Source organism: Zalophus californianus, chromosome 15 (genome assembly GCF_009762305.2).
Source record: "Zalophus californianus isolate mZalCal1 chromosome 15, mZalCal1.pri.v2, whole genome shotgun sequence".
Classification (NCBI taxonomy): Eukaryota; Metazoa; Chordata; class Mammalia; order Carnivora; family Otariidae; genus Zalophus; species Zalophus californianus.
Genome location: NC_045609.1, coordinates 20,811,820 through 20,831,456, shown reverse-complemented (window position 1 = coordinate 20,831,456; position 19,637 = coordinate 20,811,820). Strand labels below are relative to the sequence as shown.

The following is a 19,637-nucleotide window of genomic DNA, read 5'->3' as shown; positions in this document are numbered from 1 at the left end:
GGTGGTGGTGGCAGTACAGTAGTGGTCGTGGTGACAACAATGATGATGACAGTGCTGGTGGTGACAATGACAGTGGTGGTGGTGACGACAATGGTGGTGGTGATGATGACAGTGCTAGTGGTGGTGATGACAGTGGTGGTGACAACACTGGTGGTGGTGATGACAGTGATGGTGGTGGTGACGACAGTGATGGTGGTGGTGATGACACTGATGGTGGTGGTGGTGATGACAGTGCTGGTGGTGGTGATGACAGTGCTGGTGGTAGTGGTGACAACATTGCTGGTGGTGGTGATGACAGTGCTGGTGGTAGTGGTGACAACTGTGCTGGTGGTGGTGATGACAGTGTTGGTAGTGGTGACGACAGTGCTGGTGGTGGTGGTGACGTCAGTGCTGGTGGTGATGACAGTGATGGTGGTGGTCGTGACAACAGTGCTGGTGGTGGTGGTGACAGTTATGGTGGTGACAACAGTGCTGGTGGTGGTGGTGACAGTGCTGGTGGTGGTGGTGACATCAGTGCTGGTGGTGGTGATGACAGTGCTGGTGATGGTGGTGATGACAGTGATGGTGGTGGTGGTAACAACAGTGCTGTTGGTGGTGGTGACGTCAGTGCTGGTGGTGATGACAGTGCTGGTGGTGGTGATGACAGTGCTGGTGGTGACAACAGTGCTGGTGGTGGTGGTGATGTCAGTGCTGGTGGTGGTGGTGATGTCAGTGCTGGTGGTGGTGATGACAGTGCTGGTGGTGGCAACAGTGCTGGTGGTGGTGGTGACAGTGATGGTGGTGGTGGTGACATCAGCGCTGGTGGTGGTGACGACAGTGCTGGTGGTGATGACAGTGATGGTGGTGGTGGTGACAGTGCTGGTGGTGGTGATGACAGTGCTGGTGGTGACAACAGTGCTGGTGGTAGTGGTGACAGTGATGGTGGTGACGTCAGTGCTGGTGGTGACAGTGCTGGTGGTGGTGGTGACAGTGATGGTGGTGGTGACATCAGCGCTGGTGGTGGTGATGACAGTGCTTGTGGTGACGACAGTGCTGGTGGTGATGACAGTGCTTGTGGTGACGACAGTGCTGGTGGTGACGACAGTGCTGGTGGTGATGACAGTGCTGGTGGTGATGACAGTGATGGTGGTGGTGGTGATGTTCAGAGGCACGACACTCCCATCAGTGCTGAGATCCATAATCAGGCCCTGTGGAGCAGTCTGCATTTCCTGTTGCCTGGACCAGAGGGCAGGGCTGTGCTGGAGCTGGCAGCATGCTCTGACAGGCCTACTCATAGCAGAGATGTGCTTGGTTCCTTTCCTATTGTCATTTTGGGTGAAGGGAAGCAAGAGAATTGAAGGGAGTGTTTCAGTGTGACCTAGCATTTATGTTTAGGTCATTATGTCATTATGTTTACAATCTGGTAGGATTGTAAATGGTTCAAGCAGTATCTTTAAAGATCTTTAAAGGAAGGGAATTTAAGATACCTAGATACTATTCCAGTTCTCTTTTCATTGCTAAACTTCTCTAGTGAGAAGCTTTCATTTCTCTTTCCTCTTCTGCCTGACCTTTATCTTGTTCAGTCCACTGGCCTTTTGTTTCTCTGCTTTCATTCTCACGACCTCCAGACGACTGAGATTTTCTAGCAGTGTGAGCTTGGGCAATGCACCTCCATGTCCTGTTCTCCTTGCCTTGCTTTCTTGTTCTCTGTTATATGTAGCATCTGGTACACCATAGATCACTGGTTTATTTCTTTAGGTTCTCTTTCCTCATATGAAAATTATAAGTTCCATGAGGGCAGAGAGTTTGTTCTATTCACTGTTTTATTCCAAAAACCTGCAATAGTACCTGGCACATAGTTGGTGGTTCATAAATATTAATTTAATGAATGAAGTTACATAACTGCCTTGTTTTCTGTTAAGTCAAATGGGTATAATAATGCTAATCTCATGTAGTTACTGTGAGGATTAAATGATATAATGTAAGTAAACCACCTGGCATTCCTAGCCTGGCATAGTAAGGGCTGGTGAGTTGTTACATGGTCCTTGACACTCTTCTTTCTCATAACCTCTTTCTCTTTGTTATTTAGAATGATATTCCAGTTAGCTTCTTACCTCCTTAGTGATGGATCTGTACCTTCTTCTTCTATCCACTAACTGGAGACCTGCCCAGTGACCCGGAGTAAGGAAATCCCAGGTTTTTGTTTTTGTTTTTTTAAAAGATTTTGTTATTTTTTGACAGAGACAGTGAGAGAGGGAACACAAGCAGGGGAAATGGGAGAGGGAAAAGCAGGCTTCCCGTGGAGCAAGGAGCCTGATGCGACCTGAGCCGAAGGCAGATGCTTAACGACTGAGTCACCCAGGCGCCCCCCCAGGTTTTTTTTTTGAATATTTTATTTCTTTATTTGAGAAAGAGAGAGAAACAGAGCATGAGAAGGGGGGAGGAGGCAGAGGGAGAGGAAGAAGCAGACTCCCTGCTGAGCAGGGAGCCCGATGTGGGGCTTGATCCCAGGACCCTGAGATCATGACCTGAGCCTAAAGCAGATGCTTAACTGACTGAGCCACCCAGGTGCCCCAAGGAAATCCCAGGTTTTGTCTTTTTCAGCTTGCTTATTCATAAGACTTTGATCATTGTTAATAAAATATACCATGAATTATCATCATTTATAATTCTATTATTGTATTTTTCATATATGATTCTAGAATCCATGTGTTATTGTTAATACAGCTAGCAGTAGTATCGTGAATTATCCTATGAGGTAGCTGCTATTATCCTCACTTTACAAATGAGGGAACCAAGCCTTAGAGAGGTTGATATCTTACCTATGGGTACACACACCTAGTAAGTGGTGGATCAAGAAGTCATTCTTAGATCTGGTTCCTTCTGTTTCTTTATTTACCCATCCAAAGGCATGCACTGAGTGTGTACCATAGGCCAGGTACCATGCTAGGCTCTGGCCACACAACAGGGAAAAAAAATCAGTGCAGAACCTGTGACTACTGCACATCACAGTTACCATTACCACAACCCCTCTGCTGAACATACTATAGAGTGCCAATTCTAGGGTGAGCCCTGCTCAGGTATTTTTACTTCCCTATCTCAGCCTTGCTTCAAGCTGCAAATATCTAAATCTAAACTCATGAATTGCCTCTTTCTGACAACTGCCTGCTGTCCTCACCAAAATTACATATTTTTCTACCTCCATTAGAAAAACCACCTGTCATCTTTCTAGTCACACAGTCTCAAAACTTTGGAACAATTTTGATTATCCCATCTTTTATTCCATACTTTCAATACACACCCAAGACCTCTTGATTTTTTCTTAAGATTTTATTTATTTATTTGAGAGAGAGAGAAAGAGAGCATGAGGTGGGGAGGGGCAGAGGGAGAAGGAGAAGCAGACTTCCTGCTGAGCAGGGAGCCCGACATGGGGTTCAATCCCAGCATCCGGAGATCATGATCTGAGCCGAAGGCAGACACTTAACCGACTGAGCCACCCAGGTGCCCCTACCTCTTGATTGCTTTTAATCCTTGAAAATATGTCTCTTGTTTCTACCTTCCCAATTCCTTTCTACCATTTTAATATCAGCTTCTATACCCTGATCCTTCACTTCCTAAAATTAGCCTCAGGACTGGATGTTAGTTTTATCTTCTGCTTCAGATTCCACTGAATTGTAAGTCTCCTAAAGGCCTAGAGTCTGCTTATTGATTATCTCCCCAAAACTATACCAGGTGCATAGGAGACATTCAAATGGCTATTAAATTAAAGCAACTTTGATGCTTAGACCACAGTTCTTAAACTTGATCTGGAGGTTTATTTGGAGTTATAAGTACTTTTCTTGGAAGATCATGTGAGTATATGGTAAGTAGGCTATTCTCTGCATCTCAATAATGTATATTTTTAACAACGTATATTTCTGCTTTTTTTCCATTAATGTTTACTATCTGTGTATTTGTTTTACTGTCTGCTAGCACCAAAGCTCTAGAGACATTTATGGTTAAACTATAAACTGGTAAATATTTTTTCCATTAAAGAATACCACTTCCATTTTTCTGGTGCTACCATAATTCTATAGAAACACAATTTGAGAACCAGTGTATCTTACAAAGAAATTATGAGCCATTCAAAATTTTAGATGTTACTGGATTGGACACATTAACTCCTGTGCCTAAGAGAGTTCCCCCATTTGTGGGATAGAGCAATTTAGGATTTTCTGAAGCCCTGATATTACTGTGTTTGCAGCACAGGGAATTGATGGGGATAGAATGGGTGTGCCAGTGGTCTTCCTCACTTTCTTTTCCCACTTGAGTGATCTCTCCCTGAGCTCCCTGTTGGACCCTTAACCTTCTCACTTAGTCAGGAGAGACATGCTGGTTTGTGTAGATGTAGTAGAAATCAGTGCATTCTAGACAATTTTGTTTACCATCTCCTTACTTTTCTCATTGGAAGCAAATTGTTTGCACAGTTAGGTGCCCTTGGACTGAACAAATTTTGCATTCTTAAGAATATTTTGAAGAAGTTATGCTTGTGGCATTTCTAAATGTGCATCATGACTTAAAGAAATCATTTATCTTGTTGACCCTTCAGAGGACATATATACTTTCTTCAGGACTCAAATTGAAGCTGATTAATAACTGTAAATAATTATGTCCCCAAATAAATCTTTTTATAAATGACTTAATGGTGACTAAATCTTTTATTAAGAAAGCAGGCACTTTTATAAGGATAATAACTATAATTTAATACACTTATTATATAATAGCATGCAAACTGCTGCAGAAAAACTTGAATGTTATGTAATAGATACTATTAGATCATAACATTTGACAAATCATGATTTTGAACTCAGCATCTGCCTATAGTGAAATTTTGCTTTTTTGTATTTAAATTTTAAAAATGGATTCAGAGTAGATATGCCTTATTTCAAGTCATTTTCTTTTATTCGAAACTATGGAGTGGCAAAACCCAGCTTCATCATGTTACCCAGAAATTATTCTGTTTATTGTGTTAGTTAAAAGATAGGATGAAATTTCCAAATGCTGTCTTCAGTGAACAAATGCTATCTTTCTGTACTGACTGCATCAGATCTATCAGATCATGTACACAAAAATCTTTTTAATTAATGAAACAATATTAAATTTGTATTAGGTACTGAGGATTCAGCAGTGTAGAAAATGGACATAATCCCTAATTTTTCAGAGCAATGAAGAAATGCCAATAAACAGGTTAATTTCAGATCGTGATAAGTGTGAAGAAGAAAATCTATGGACAGTGTGATAGTGTAGGGAGGGCTGCTTCTAGTTAGGGACATCAGGAAGTCCTGTTGGGAGGTGACATCCTGCTTATGATGGAAGGGTCAGTTTTATGAAGATCTGGGGGAGAGCAGTCTGGGGTAGTAATTAGGATGGTTTGAACAGGGAACCAGCACTATGTATTCAAGAAACCAAGAGAAGGCCAGAGAGGCTGGAGTGTAGGGGCCAGGGTGTGAGTGTTAGGAAGTGGGGCCAGGCACACTGGCAGAATTCAAGCATTGTAATGTGTTGCAGACTATTATGAGGAGTCTGGATTTTATTCTGTGGGCAGTGGGACACCACTGAAGGTTTTGTAGCTGCCAGCCTCAAATGCACATTGAAAGATTTCTTTTAAATGGAAATAACTTTTCTTTGTATTTTACAGAATCGACCAAAGGGCTGCCATTTGGTCAAAGGACAATTTTGAGACTTGTCAGGACTTAAATGAGGTAGGTTGCCATCACTGTTGGTTGTATGAAATGAATTAGCCAATCATGAATTTTATTATTCTTTTTTCCTAGTATTAGGAATTCTTTCTGATTAAAACTTTAAGTGTTTTTGCTCTTAAGTGAACTTGTTTTCCCTTTAGCTCTTTGGGTAATGTTTTTCCTCACTCTGGAGCAAATATATTTAAAATATTATCTGAGAGATTGCTCACTACATCTTGGACCTAAACCAAGTCCAGCAGTCCTTTCATTATTCTGTTTTCAACTTTGCTTCAGGATTGGATAACCATGGCTGTGGCAATTACATTTGTAACACTTTCTCTTAATCTTATTCTCTCTCTCTCTCTATTTCTAATGGCTTTTGTAGTCTCAAATGTAATCATGCTTACTATTTATCCATGGAGTATGATATAGTTTGGTGTTTGCAATATGGTCTTTTTAGTATATTTTGAAACACTGAAGTCCTATTTTCCAATCCAAATGGTTTCTCACCAAACCGGACATCACTATGTTAATGTTTGTTCTAAATTTTATTTGAAATAGATAATTTAATTCTCCTGTTGGAAATCAGTATAACATAATTAGGATCCCTGTTATTATGAATGCTTTGGCTTAAGACCTTGGTTTGAAATACTGTCTAGTTTCCATTGCCCTTACTTTATTATAAAGGAGCAGTGGGTGGTATATCTGATTAGGATCATAGCAAAAGGAATGAAAAGACTTGATGCTCACATACCAGGAAGAAAGATGATGGACTTGAGGCAAATTGTTTATTTGTCATTTGAAGATTGATCTCTTCTCCCCCTCTAAGAAAAGGCAATTAATTAAATTTAGGGGATTTTCTTTTTCTTTTTTTACTTTAGAAATTGGCAGAAATGAATAGCCAAAGGTATACCAGCTGCCTGATTAAATCAAGTTAAATAAGTAACTAAAGTTGTGGAAAATGACCTAAAGTTAACAACACAGAACACTGCTTGTTATTTATTTGTGCATAGAGACAGTCTTCAAATTCCCCAATCTCACTCATGGTAACAAGAGTGACAAAGAGTTTAAGAAAAAATAGGCAAGAGCCTGAATCAATGAACACATTGTGAACAAGCAAAATGCTAGCTATAAAGAAGTACTGATTTGTTTTGACATAAGTGACTAGAAAAATGAGGTGATTCTAAGAGTCAGCTTGTGATAGGTTTTAAGTATTTGGGAGAAACTCAGATTTGTGAACTAGAAACCCATGAATGCTGAGATTACTTGAGCATTCTGAAATCAGAGATGCAAAAAGATCTATTTGAAAATCTGCTTTCCTGTATTTCTTCGCTGTATTGTATTGGCAAATTTCATGAAATGTTCCGGTTTACTGCTCTGGGATTACGTGGGTGCAAGAGCATTGAATAGAGACACGCATTCAAAAGAGAAGGCAATGCCCTATTTTAAATGTGTGCTCTTCCATGTTAGGGTAGTGCTGCTGATCCAAACTGGTTGATAAGAGTGAGTGAGTGTGTGCTCAAAGTGTTTTGTTCCACTCCAGGAGTAAACTGTGTGGGATGTGTATTCCAATCCATATCCTTTCATGCAGTTTCTGTTGTGACTGAAATTTGGGGGCCAGAGGAAACCCTAGAAAAGCTTGAATGGGGGTAGTATGAGTAGATCCAAGGCCATGCAGGGAGGGTCGATGTCATTGATGAAGACATCCTATAGAGTGGATATATATTTAAATGGTTTTTTCTCAGCATTTCCCAAATGTAGGGAAAAGCAAACTCTTTTATGGAAGAACCCCATCATAACATTTCTTTAGGCAAGAATCCTATGGAACACAGGTGGAAAACACTGCTTTAATATTTTTAATTGAAACAGAAAAAGAATATATAATAGTGCATATATTCTAAATGTACAGCTGGCTGAACTAGATTAAGAAACAACATTATCAGCATCCCAGACACACCTGTATAATTCCTTCCAGTCACTACTCTCCAATAAGGATAACTATTTTTCAGACTAAAATAGATTTGTTTTGTCTATTATTGGGCTTTTCATAAATGCATTATATGTACTTTTTTGTATCTGGTTTCATTTACTCAGTATTATGCTTCTGAGATTCATACATATTTAGCATGTAGTTTTAGTTTTCTCCTTGCTGTTACCCATTGTATGTTTTTTCCCCTAGTTTTTGACTATTATGATAAGTTGTAACTGATAACATTTTTTTTATTAACTGCTATTTGTTCTCTGTTCAGCTGACTTTTTACAGGAGTATTCCTTCCATCTCTAAATGTAAATGCAAGGTAGATTTTTTTGTTATGTTAGCTGTCTTCATTCCTCTTTGTTCCTTTCTTGTATTTATTTACCACTGCCCCCCTCCCTACCACACACATACAGCCATCTAGTTCTCTAAAATGAACCCATCAGTTCTATATCTGCTTTCTTTCTTCACATCAATTGCAAGTCTAAAGTCAAAAGAGTTTCTTGCATCTCATGAGAAGATGGTCCACAAATATTTTCCAGACATTTCCATAGACCCTAATGCTGTGTATATACAATAAAAATTTTAAGATGCTACGTATGTGCTTTATATTTTCCTAAAATTTCATATCTGGTAATTTACTTCTACTTTTTGAACTTTTTAATTATACTTGCTCTGTCACAGATAGATGGGCCTCAGCTGTGGTTTGGTTCCAGAGCTGGCACTTGACCCAAGGTCTCCTATACTCAGTAAGGCAATGCATGGTATGATGTATCTATAGATAAGGTGTACTCTCCTACTTTCCCAGTGAACTGGCTACAAAGTTCAATATTTTTTTAAGTAGGCTTCACACCCAACATGGAGCCCTCCTAGTGAACTGGAAAACTCACTCACTTATTATTTCCACTTGGCATGAGTATGGATTTGATTCTGGCTAGTCTCACTTTTCTTAAGCCAGTCTCAGGCTACCAATCTTTGACCTTGGGTCTCTTGATAGGACTTGCAACCCCATCACATGAGTTTTGGTGCCTCTGAGACTATGTTATAGGAGTTTGTTTCTGAAAAACTGAGTAAGTTTCCCTGCTACAATTGAGCTAAACTGTCAGATTTTTCCTCTGTAAGACATCAGGAGGTTTTATCTGTGGGGTCTTCTGGATCATGATTGGAAAATATTCTAGACTTGAGATCTATCAATGTCTCTCATCCATCTTTTTTTTCTTAAAGATTTATTTATTTGAGAGAGAGAATAGGGGGAGGGGCAGGGGAGAAAGAGAATCCTCAAGCAGACTCCTGCTGAGCACAGCCTGACACGGGGCTCAATCCCAGGACCCTGAGATCATGACCTGAGCTGAAATCAAGAGCTAACCACTTAAACAACTGAGCCACCCAGGTGCCCCAAACAATGTCTCATCCATCTTTATCCTTGGTTTTAGTTATACCTCCATATCCATATGATTGATAAGCACTCAATAGATCAAAAAGTTGAAGGGTAAAATGAGAACAAATATTGTTTTCCTTCTTCATATCCTAGTAAATCCCCTTCTCACCTCCATTTCCAAATAAGAAAAATAACAGATGTAGAAAGAAAACTAATGGGTCATCTCTTCCCTGAGAAAGCATGGCATATTGGGTCTTCAAACCACTTTTTCTATTAGAGACTGTATATCATAAAGCATTACAGCAACTTCTTTTAGTTTTTCAATTGTAAAATTGGGGCAGGAACTTTTGAATTGGGTTAATTCTAGGAGCCCTTTCAGTTTTAACATTCACTGATTCTACCCCTCCCTTCTCCCCCCCCCCTTTTTTCCATTTTCCCAATGCTTGTAGAATTTAGTCACAGGTTCCCATCAAGGATGAACAAGGCAAACCATTCCAGTTACTGAGGGGTAAGATCTCAAGGCCAATCACCCGAAGGCCTGGTTTGGGGAACAAATACTAGATCTTCTCTGTTACTTTCTTCTCTTGAACTCTTTTCTCACCGTAAGTTGCCTTTCTTTAGTGATATACTTGTATTCCTTTCCCTTTAGTTTTTGCATATCTATTACTGCGTTTGATTTGTGGTTACCATTAGATTTGTACATAACATCTTCTGCATATAGCAGTCTATATTAAGTTGACAGTCACTTAAGTTTGAACCCTATTCTTTACTTCTTTCCCTCCATGTTTTAGGTATATGGTGTCCTACTTTACATCCTTTTAGTTTGTAAGTTCCTTGACTGATTTTTACAGATATACTTATTTTTACTGCTTTTGTACTTCCTACTTTTTTACTCTTACTTATGGTCTTTCCTTTCAACTCACAGAGTCCCCTTTCATATTTCTTGTAGGGATGGTTTAGTGATCATGAAGCTGGTTTAGCTTTTGTTTGTCTGAGAAACTCTTTTATCTCTACTATTCTGTGTGATAGCTATGCTGGATAGAATATTCTTGGCTGCAGATTTTTCCCATTCAGTACTTTGAATAGATCATGCCACTCTCTTCTGGCCTATGGAGTTTCTGCTAAAGTCCACTGATAGCCTTATGGGGGTTCCCTTGTATGTAACTATCTTCTTTTCTCTTGTCACTTTTAGCATTCTCTCTTTATCACTACTTTTTACCATTTTACTTACTATGTGTCTTGGTGTGGACCTCCTTGGGTTGACTTTGTTGGGGGCTCTCTATGCCTCCTGGATCTGGATATCTGTTTCTTTCCCCAGATAAGGGAAGTTTTCAGCTATTATTTCTTCAAATAAATTTTCTGCTCCCTTTTATCTCTCTTTTTCTTCTGAGCTCCCTATAATGTGAATGTTATTATGCTTGATAGAGTCATTTAGTTCCCTAAGTCTATTCTCATTTTGCATAATTCTTTTTCTCTCACCTGGTCAGCTTAATTACTTTCCATTACTCTGTCCTCCAGGTCACTAATTCATTCTTCTGTTTCCTCTAGCCACTATATATTCCATCTAGAGCATTTTTAATTTCATTTATTGTGTTCTTCATCTCTGATTTTTTTTTAATGTTTTCTATCTCTTTGTTAAGTATCTCACTGAGGTCTTCCACTCTTCTTAAGTCCAGTGAGTATCTTTATGATCATTACTTTAAATTCTCTATCAGGCATATTACTTACCTCCATTTAGCTTAGGTCTCTTGCTATGGTTTTGTCCTGTTCTTTCATTTGGGACATATTCCTCTGTCTCCTCATTTTGTCTAACATTTGGTATCTGTTTCTCTGTGTTAGGAAAGTCAGCTGTCTGCTGCTCTTAAAAGGAGTGGGGGTGGTGTGCGTTTTTAACAAGGTGGTATTTGCCTTTTCCAGAGGGGATGCAGCTACTGTTGAGACTGAGCCAACTGGGGCCATTCGGCGAAGTGTATAGGGGTAGGGTGGGTGCCATACCTATAAGTTTTGCATGCTGGTCATCTTCTTCCACAGGGGACATGCCACTGCTGCCAAGACCAGGGCTAGCCAGGGCCTGATCCACAAAATACACATGGGCAGGGCACACAGTTTTAATAAAGTGTACACATCTTTGCAGGAGGTGACCTGCTGCTGCTACAGCCGGATGGAGACCTTGCAAAGCATGCTGTCTGGAGACATCGTGTTGGCAAGTTTTGTACTGGTCTTCTGGGAAAAGGGACTCACAGCCCCAGAACTGAAGCAGGCCAGTCTGGAGGGGACAGGGCATAGTGTAAGCAAGTTAGGTAGTAAATGCTAGGGCTATGCTGGTTCCCACAGGTGGCCATGTGTTTATGCTGGGGGTAGGAGAGGGAAATGGCACCTGCTAGCTCCCTCATTCCTGGAGGAGTCTTCCAGTGAAATCTGCCACTCTAGAACATACTCTGCAATTAGTAAATAATTCTCCCTTCTATATGCCCCAGGCATTTTTCAAACTGCTGCTTCTATATCTCCATGAGCTGTTTGTTGTGTTGTCTCTTTAAGGGCAGGACTCAGTTTCCTCTTGCCCTCCTGGCTCTCCCAGAGCTGAGCCTACTGATTTTTAAATTTCCAGGCTTTCAGTCCTGCCGGTTGTAAGAATGCATGAAATTTGGCCCTTATATACAATGGAATATTACTCAGCCATCAGAAAGGATGAATACCCAACTTTTGCATCAACATAGATGGGACTGGAGGAGGTTATGCTAAGTGAAATAAATCAACAGAGAAAGACGATTATCATATGGTTTCACTTATTTATGGAACATAAGGAACAGCATGGAGGACATTAGGAGAAGGAAGGGAAAAATGAAGGTGGGGGAATCGGAGGGAGAGATGAACCATGAGAGACTGTGGATTCTGAAAAACAAACTGAGGGTTCTAGAGGGTAGGGGGGTGGGGGGATGGGTTAGCCCGGTGATGGGTATTAAAGAGGGCATGTAGTGCATGGAGCACTGGGTGTTATACTCAACCAATGAATCATGGAACACTACATCAAAAACTAATGATGTACTGTATGGTGACTAACATAACATAATAGAAAAAAGAAAAGAAAAGAAAAACAAAACAAAACAAAAGAATGTCCAAAAACTGAAAAAAGAAAGTAGACCAATTTTCACATTTGTGGTGCCCCTTTTTGAGCCTATATGCATGTGTCTATATGTGTGTTTCCATGTGAAAAATTTGATTGTCTTTTTATTACTATCCAAAGTTTAGCATATAGATATTTTGGCCTCAAGTCATATAAGAACTCAAGGTGGTACTTACTGTTTAATTTGAAATCTTTCTCCCTCAAAATTGTCTTAATTTTGAGAAAATAATATAATAAGAGGCTTCTTCAGGCCTTTGATACTCCTCAGTTAGCTAAATGGTATTATTTCTGAAGGAATAGTCAGCTATATTTTTCTATTAAAATACAAACCCCATCCATAGGGTTTGTCTGTAGTTTGGAATTGAAGATTTTTCTTGTTTTTTTTCAAGTATCTGGGATTTTTCTCCTGGTGACTAAAAGTCACTTCAACCTGGCTTTAATAATAACAGGATTTTATTGACTTACATAGTTGGAAATTTTAGGATCAGGATAGGCTCTGTGCATGGCTAGATCCGGGGATTAAAAAGCTGTCATGTAGATGCCATCTCTTAGCTCTGCTTTCCTATATTGGATTTTTTTTTTTTTTTTTTTTTTAGGTTGACCTTTCTCTAGGGACATTATTCTTACAGCTAGTAATTCCAGTATATATTAATTTTCTAGTACTGTGTAGTAAAAGCTTAGTGGTTTTGAATGCCTATTTATTAGCTCATAGTTATGTAGGTCATAAGTCTGGGTGGATTCACTTGGATTCTCTGCTCAAGGTCTCACAAAACTGAAGTGAGGCATCAGCAGCAATAGGGTCTTATCTGGAGATTCTGGAGAAGTTTCCATGTCCAAGCTCATTCAGGTTGTTGCCTGAATTCAGTTCCTTGGGGCTGTAGGACTGTGGTCCCTGTTTCCTTGCTGGTCTTCAGCTGGGGGGCAGCTGTCAGCTTTTAGAGGCTACCTGCATTCCTTTACACATGGCTGCTTTCATCTCAAAGCCACCAATATCACACCAAATCTTTCTGTGCTTCAAATCTCTCTGATGTTGTCTTTTGCCACCAGCTGGTGGAAACCCTGCTTTTAAAGGTCTTCCCTGATGGGGTCAGACCTATCCAAATAATGTCTGTATATTTCTTTGGCCAGTGAGTTAAGATTTAACTAAATCTGCAAAATCCCTCATAGCAGCATCTAGATTAGTGTTTGAATAACCAGGTACAGGAATCTTGGGCCATTCTGCCTACCACAGAGTGAAGGAGTCACTTCTTTCTAACTCCAAAAAGTCCTATACTTCAGTTTCATTTATGTAGCTTGGGGCATAGAGTTGCTTGCTGAACCAGTCACTATGACCTTGGGGTTTGGAATTAAATGATTGGCTAGATGTAGACTACATTTCTCACTTTAGATCTGGGAGTGCTGTATCAGAAGATGGGTAAATAAATGGATGCTGGACTGCATAATATTGGTCTCTGAAAGCATGATATCCAAGATAATTTTCTTGTGTGCTGGACCACTTAAGCATGTCATTTGGCATTTTTTTGTTATATATATTTCATATAATATATATATATATATATTCCATTATATATTCCATTCCCCACATCCCTGCTGTAGTAGAAGAACTTTGTCATCTCCACTTTTCAGGGAGATAGGAACACATATCAACTTAATATTTTATAGTCTGGCCTTGCTAGGGTTTGGTATATTTTGTCCTTTTTAGGACATTATTGGCTTTCTTGGGGCTATAAAACTCAGATTTTAAAGCAGGCAGAAAATTAATTTTTTAGTTTTCTAAAAATATTAGTATTTGAGGAAATGGCTAATACTTTCCAGTGTGACCTGCCATCTTTACAGTATAGATAGGTAATATATTTCATCTGACATGTGATTTTATGATTTTTAGTGGGACAGTTATTGATTTCTAATATTCATTGAATTTTAGAATAATAAAGTGGTTAAAGTAGTGTCATCAGAAAAAATAAAGGGCCTAAGGCCCAGCATAGTTGTATGGTTTGCCCAGAGACACAGAATGAGCCAATGGTAGATTTGAGATTAAAAGCTCCTATGGGGTCTGTGCTATGCCATATTTTATGGAGTTTAGTTTTTCTTTCTTTCTTTTTTTTATTGAGGTATAATGGACATTCAGTTTATAGTAGTTTCAGATGTACAATGTAAGGATTGACACTTGTGATTTGACACTTGTGTACATGGAGAAATGATCATCACAAGTCTAGTCATCATATATCATCATAAAAATTTACAAAAAAATTTTTTTCTTGTGATGAGAACTTTCAAGACACTCTCCCAGAAACCCTCAAATATGTACAATACAATTGGCTATAGTCACTATGCTGCACACCCCATCCCCATGACCTATTCATTTTACAACTGGAAGTCTGCACCTCCTGACCCCATTCACCCATTTTGCTCACCCCCAAATCCCCCAATAGAGTAGCAACCACCACTCTGTTCTTCCTATCCATTAATTTTGTTTTATTTGTAGATTTCACGTGTAAATGAGATCGTATGGTATTTATCTGACTTATTTCACTTAGCATAATATCTTCAAGGTCCATCTGTGTTGTTGCAATTTTATTTTAATTTCATTCATTCATTCATTCTTTATTTTAATTCCAGTGTAGTTAGCATACAGTTTTATATAGTATATATATTAATTTCAATTGTACAATATAGTGATTCAAGAATTTCCTTTATTATTCAGTGCTCATCAAGATAAGTGTATTCTTAATTCCCAAGATTTCATTCTTTTTATGGCTGAGTAGTATTGCATTGTATATATATATTTATTTGGTATATACACATATATGCCACATTTTCTTCATTCATTTATTGATGGGCGCTTAGATTGTTTCCATATTTTGGCCACAAAATAATCCTGCAATGAATACAGAGGGCACATATATCTTTTTGAATTAGTGTTTTCATTTTCTTTGAGTGAACACCCAGAAGTGGAATTGCTGGATCATATGGTAATTCTGTTTTTAATTTTTTGAGGAACGTCTGTATCATTTCCATAGTGAATTTACACTCCCACCAACAGTGCATGATGGTTCCCTTTTCTCCGCATCCTTACCAATTGTTATTTCTTCTCTTTTTGATAATAGCTGTTGTAATGGGGTGAGGTTATATCTCATCGTGGTTTTGATTTGCATTTCCCTGATGATTAGTGATGTTCAGCATGTCTTCATATGTCCGTTGGCTGTCACTATATCTTCTCTGAAACAATTGTCTATTCAGATCCTCTGCTCATTTTTTAATTGGATTTTTTTGCAATTGAGTTTTATAAGTTCTTTATATATTTTGGATATTAATCCCGTATCAGATATAATTTGTAGATGTTTTCTCCCATTCAGTAGGTCACCTTTTTATTTTGTTGTTGGGTTTCCTCTGCTGTGCAGAAGCTTTTTAGTTTGATATAGTCCCACTTGTTCATTTTTGTTTTCGTTGCAGTACAGGAGGATTCCCTTTTCTCTGGATCCTTGTCAACACTTATTTCTTATCTTTTTGACACTAGCCATTCTAATTGATGTGAAGTGATATTTCATTGTGGTTTTGATTTGCATTTCTTCGATGATTAGTGATGTCAAGCATCTTTTCATGTCTTTTGGCTATCTGTATGTCTTTGGAAAAAATGTCTATTTAGGTCCTCTGCCTATTTTTTAATTGGATTATTTGTTTTTTTGGTGTTGAGTTGTATAAGTTCTTATATATTTTGGATATTAACCCTTTATAGGTATATCATTTACAAATATCGTCTCCCATTCACTTGGTTGCCTTTTTGTTCTATTGATGGTTTTCTTTGCTGTGCAAAATCTTTTTATTTTGGTGTAGTCCCAATAGTTTATTTTTGTGTTTGTTTCCCTATCCTGAGGAGACATATCCATAAATATGTTGCTAAGGCTGATGTCCAACAAATTACTATTGTTTGTTGGAAATTTTTTGATTACTTATTTAATTTCATTACTAGTAATCAGTCTATTCAGATTTTCTTTAGGCATTCTATGGTATCAGGTCTCATAATCAGGTCTTTAATCCATTTTGAGTTTATTTTTGTGTATGGTATATGAAAGTGATCCAGTTTAGTTCTTTTGCAGGTAGCTGCCCAATTTTTCCAACACCATTTATTGAAAAGACTATCTTTTCTTCATTGTATATTCTTGCTCCTTTTTTTATAGAATAATTGACCATATACGTGTTGTATCCCAAAGATTTTGAACTTTGCTTTCACTTTTATTTGTCTTCATGTAGATTTTGATTTCCTCTTTGATTTCTTCTTGATCTCTTAGTTTAATAGCATGTTGTTTAGCCTCCATGTATTGTGGTTTTTCCATATTTTTTCTTGCAACTCATTTCAAGTTTTATATTCTTATGAATGAAAAAGATGAATGACATGATTTCAGTCTTCTTAAATTTACTGAGACTTTTTTCCTAACCTGTTATTTGTCCTGGAGAATACTCCATGTGTACTTGAAGGCAATGTGTATTCTCCCATTTCAGGATGGAATGTTTTGTATATATCTCTTAGGTCTATCTGGTCTAATGTTGTTCAAAGCCACTGTTTACTTGTTGATTTTCTAAAATCTGGATGATCTACCCATTGATGTAAGTGGGATGTTGAATTTCCCTATTATCACTGTATTCCTGTCAGTTTCTTCCTTTATGTCTGTTAATATTTGCGTTATGTATTTAGGTGCTTCTATGTTGGCTGTGTAGATATTTACAATTGTTAAATCTTCTTGTTTGATTGATCCTTTTATCATTATGAAGTGCCCTTTGTCTCTTGCTACAGTCTTTGTTTTAACATCTATTTTGTCTGATATAAATATTGCTAGTTTAGCTTTTTTTTCCCTTCCATTTGCATGGTATGTTTTTCCATCCTTTCACTTTCAATCCTCATGTGTCTTTAGGTGAGTCTCTTGTAGATAACATATAGTTGAATCTTGTTTTTTTTTTTTTTAATTTATGAAGTCACCCTATGTCTTTTGATTGGGGCAATATGTCCATTTACATTTAAAGTAATTATTGTTGTGTCAATAAAATACTTACTTACATTTTGTTAATAATTTTCTAATTACTTTTTAGTTCTTCTCTCTTCCCTTTTGGTCTGATGGCTTTCTTTAGTGTTATGCTTGGATTAGTTTCTCTTTATTTTTTTGTGTGTATTGTAGATTTTTTTGTTTTTTAATTTCAACTTTAGTTAGTTAACATACAGTGCAATAGTGGTTCTGGAGTAGAATTCAGTGATTCATCACTTACATACAATACCCAGTGTTCATCACAAGTGCCCTTTTTAATATCCATCACCCATCTAGCCCATCCTCCACCCACCTCATTCCATCAACCCTCAGTTTGTTCTCTATTGTTAAGAGTCACTTATGGTTTGTTTCCCTCTCTCCTTTTTTCTTTTCCTTCTTCCCATATGTTCATCTGTTTTCTTTCTTTAATTCCACATATGAATGAGATCATATGGTATTTGTCTTTCTATAACTGACTTATTTCACTTAGCATAATACACTTTGGCTCCATCATGTCATTGCAAATGGCGAGATTTCTTTTTTTTTTTTTTTGATGACTGAGTAATATTCGTGTGTGTGTGTGTGTATGATGTGGTATCTATTAGTCTTGATCCATCATCAGTTGATGGACATTTGGGTTCTCTGCGGAGTTTGGCTCTTGTTGATAATGCTGATATAAACATTGGGGTGCATTTATCCGTTTGAATCTGTATTTTTGTTTCCTTTGGGTAAATACCTAGCAGTACAATTCCTGGATGGTAGGGTAGTTCTATTTTTAACTTTTTGAGAACCTCCAAATTTTTCTCCAGAATGGCTGCACCAGTTTGCATTCCCACCAGCAGTGCAAGAGGGTTCCCCTTTCTCTGCATCCTTGCCAACACCTATTGTTTCTTGTGTTGTTAATTTTAGTGATTCTGACAAGTGTGAGGTGGTACCTCATCATGGTTTTGATTTGCATTTCCCTGATCATCATGATGATGTTGAGCATCTTTTCAAGTGTCGTAAGCCATCTGGATGTCTTCTTTGGATAAGTGTCTATTCATGTCTTCTGCCTATTTCTTAACTGGATTATTTCTTTTTGGGTGTTGACTTTGAAAAGTTCTTTATTGATTTTGGATACTAACCCTTTATCAGATATGTCATTTGCAAATATCTTCTCCCATTCCATAGGCTGCCTTTTCATTTTGTTGATTGTTTCCTTTGCTGTGCAGAAGCTTTTTATTTTGATGAAATCCCAATAGTTCATTTTTGCTTTTGTTTCCCTAGCTTCTGGTAACATATCTAATAAGAAGTTGCTGTGGCCGAGGTCAAAAGAGGTTTCTGCCTGTGTTCTCCTCTAGGATTCTGATGGTTTTCAGTCTTACATTTAGGTCTTTCATCCATTTTGAATTTACTTTTGTGTATGGTATAAGAAAGTGGTCCAGTTTCTTTCTTCTACACATTGCTGTCCAGTTTTCCCAACACCATTTGTTGAAGAGACTGTATTTTTGCCACTGGATATTCTTTCCTGCTTTTCCGAGGATTAGTTGACCATATGGTGATGGATCCATTTCTGGGTTCTCTATTCTGTTCTATTGATCTATGTGTCTGTTTTTGTACAAAGACCATACAGTCTTATGATTACAGCTTTGTAATATAACCTTGAAGTCTGGAATTGTGATGCCTCCAGTTTTATTTTTATTTTTCAGAATTGCTTTGGCTATGCAGGGGTCTTATGTGGTTCCATACACATTTTAGGATTGTTTATTCTAGCTCCAGGAAAAATACCAATGGTATTTTGAAAGGGATTGCGTTAAATATGTAGATTGTTTTGGGTAGTTATAGACATTTTAACAATGTATATTCTCCTAATTCATGAGCATGGAGTGCTTTCCCATTTCTTTGTGTCCTCTTCAGTTTTTTCATATGTGTTCTATTGTTTTCAAGTACAGAGGTTTTACCTCTTTGGTAGGTTTATTTCTTGGTATCGTCCGGGTTTTGGTGCAATTGTAAATGGGATTGATTCCTTGATTTCTTTCTCTGTGGCTTCATTATTGATGTATAGAAATGCAACAGATTTCTGAAAATTGATTTTATCTCCTACTCTAGCAAGTTTTTGGTGGAGTCTTTCAGGTTTTCTACATAAAGTATTATGTCATCTGCAAATAGTGAAAGTTTGACTTTTTCCTTGCCAATTCAGATACCTTTTATTTCTTTTTGTTGTCTGATTGCTGAGGCTAAGACTTCTAGGACTGTGTTGAAGAGTAATGGTGAGAGTGGACATCCTTGTCTTGTTCCTGACTGTAAGGGAAAGGCTCTCAGTTTTTCCACATTGAGGATGATATTAGCTGTGGGTCTTTCATATATGGCCTTTATGATGTTGAGGTATGCTCCATCTATCCCTACTTTGTTGAGGGTTTTTATCAAGAAAGGACACTGTATTTTGTCAAATGCTTTTTCTGCA

The 19,637-nt window shown here is 38.1% G+C and overlaps 1 protein-coding gene across 5 annotated transcripts in view; it reads left to right on the top strand.

Moving 5' to 3' along the window:
* The window catches only part of FAM13C (family with sequence similarity 13 member C), a 174,540-nt gene that overhangs the window by 88,730 nt on the left and 66,173 nt on the right, over positions 1 to 19,637 (top strand). For all 5 annotated transcript variants that reach the window (XM_027596221.2, XM_027596220.2, XM_027596219.2 and 2 more), the window contains one exon: positions 5,657 to 5,720. In XM_027596221.2, the coding sequence (XP_027452022.1) occupies positions 5,657 to 5,720 (64 nt within the window). The remainder of the gene's footprint in view (positions 1 to 5,656; positions 5,721 to 19,637) is intronic.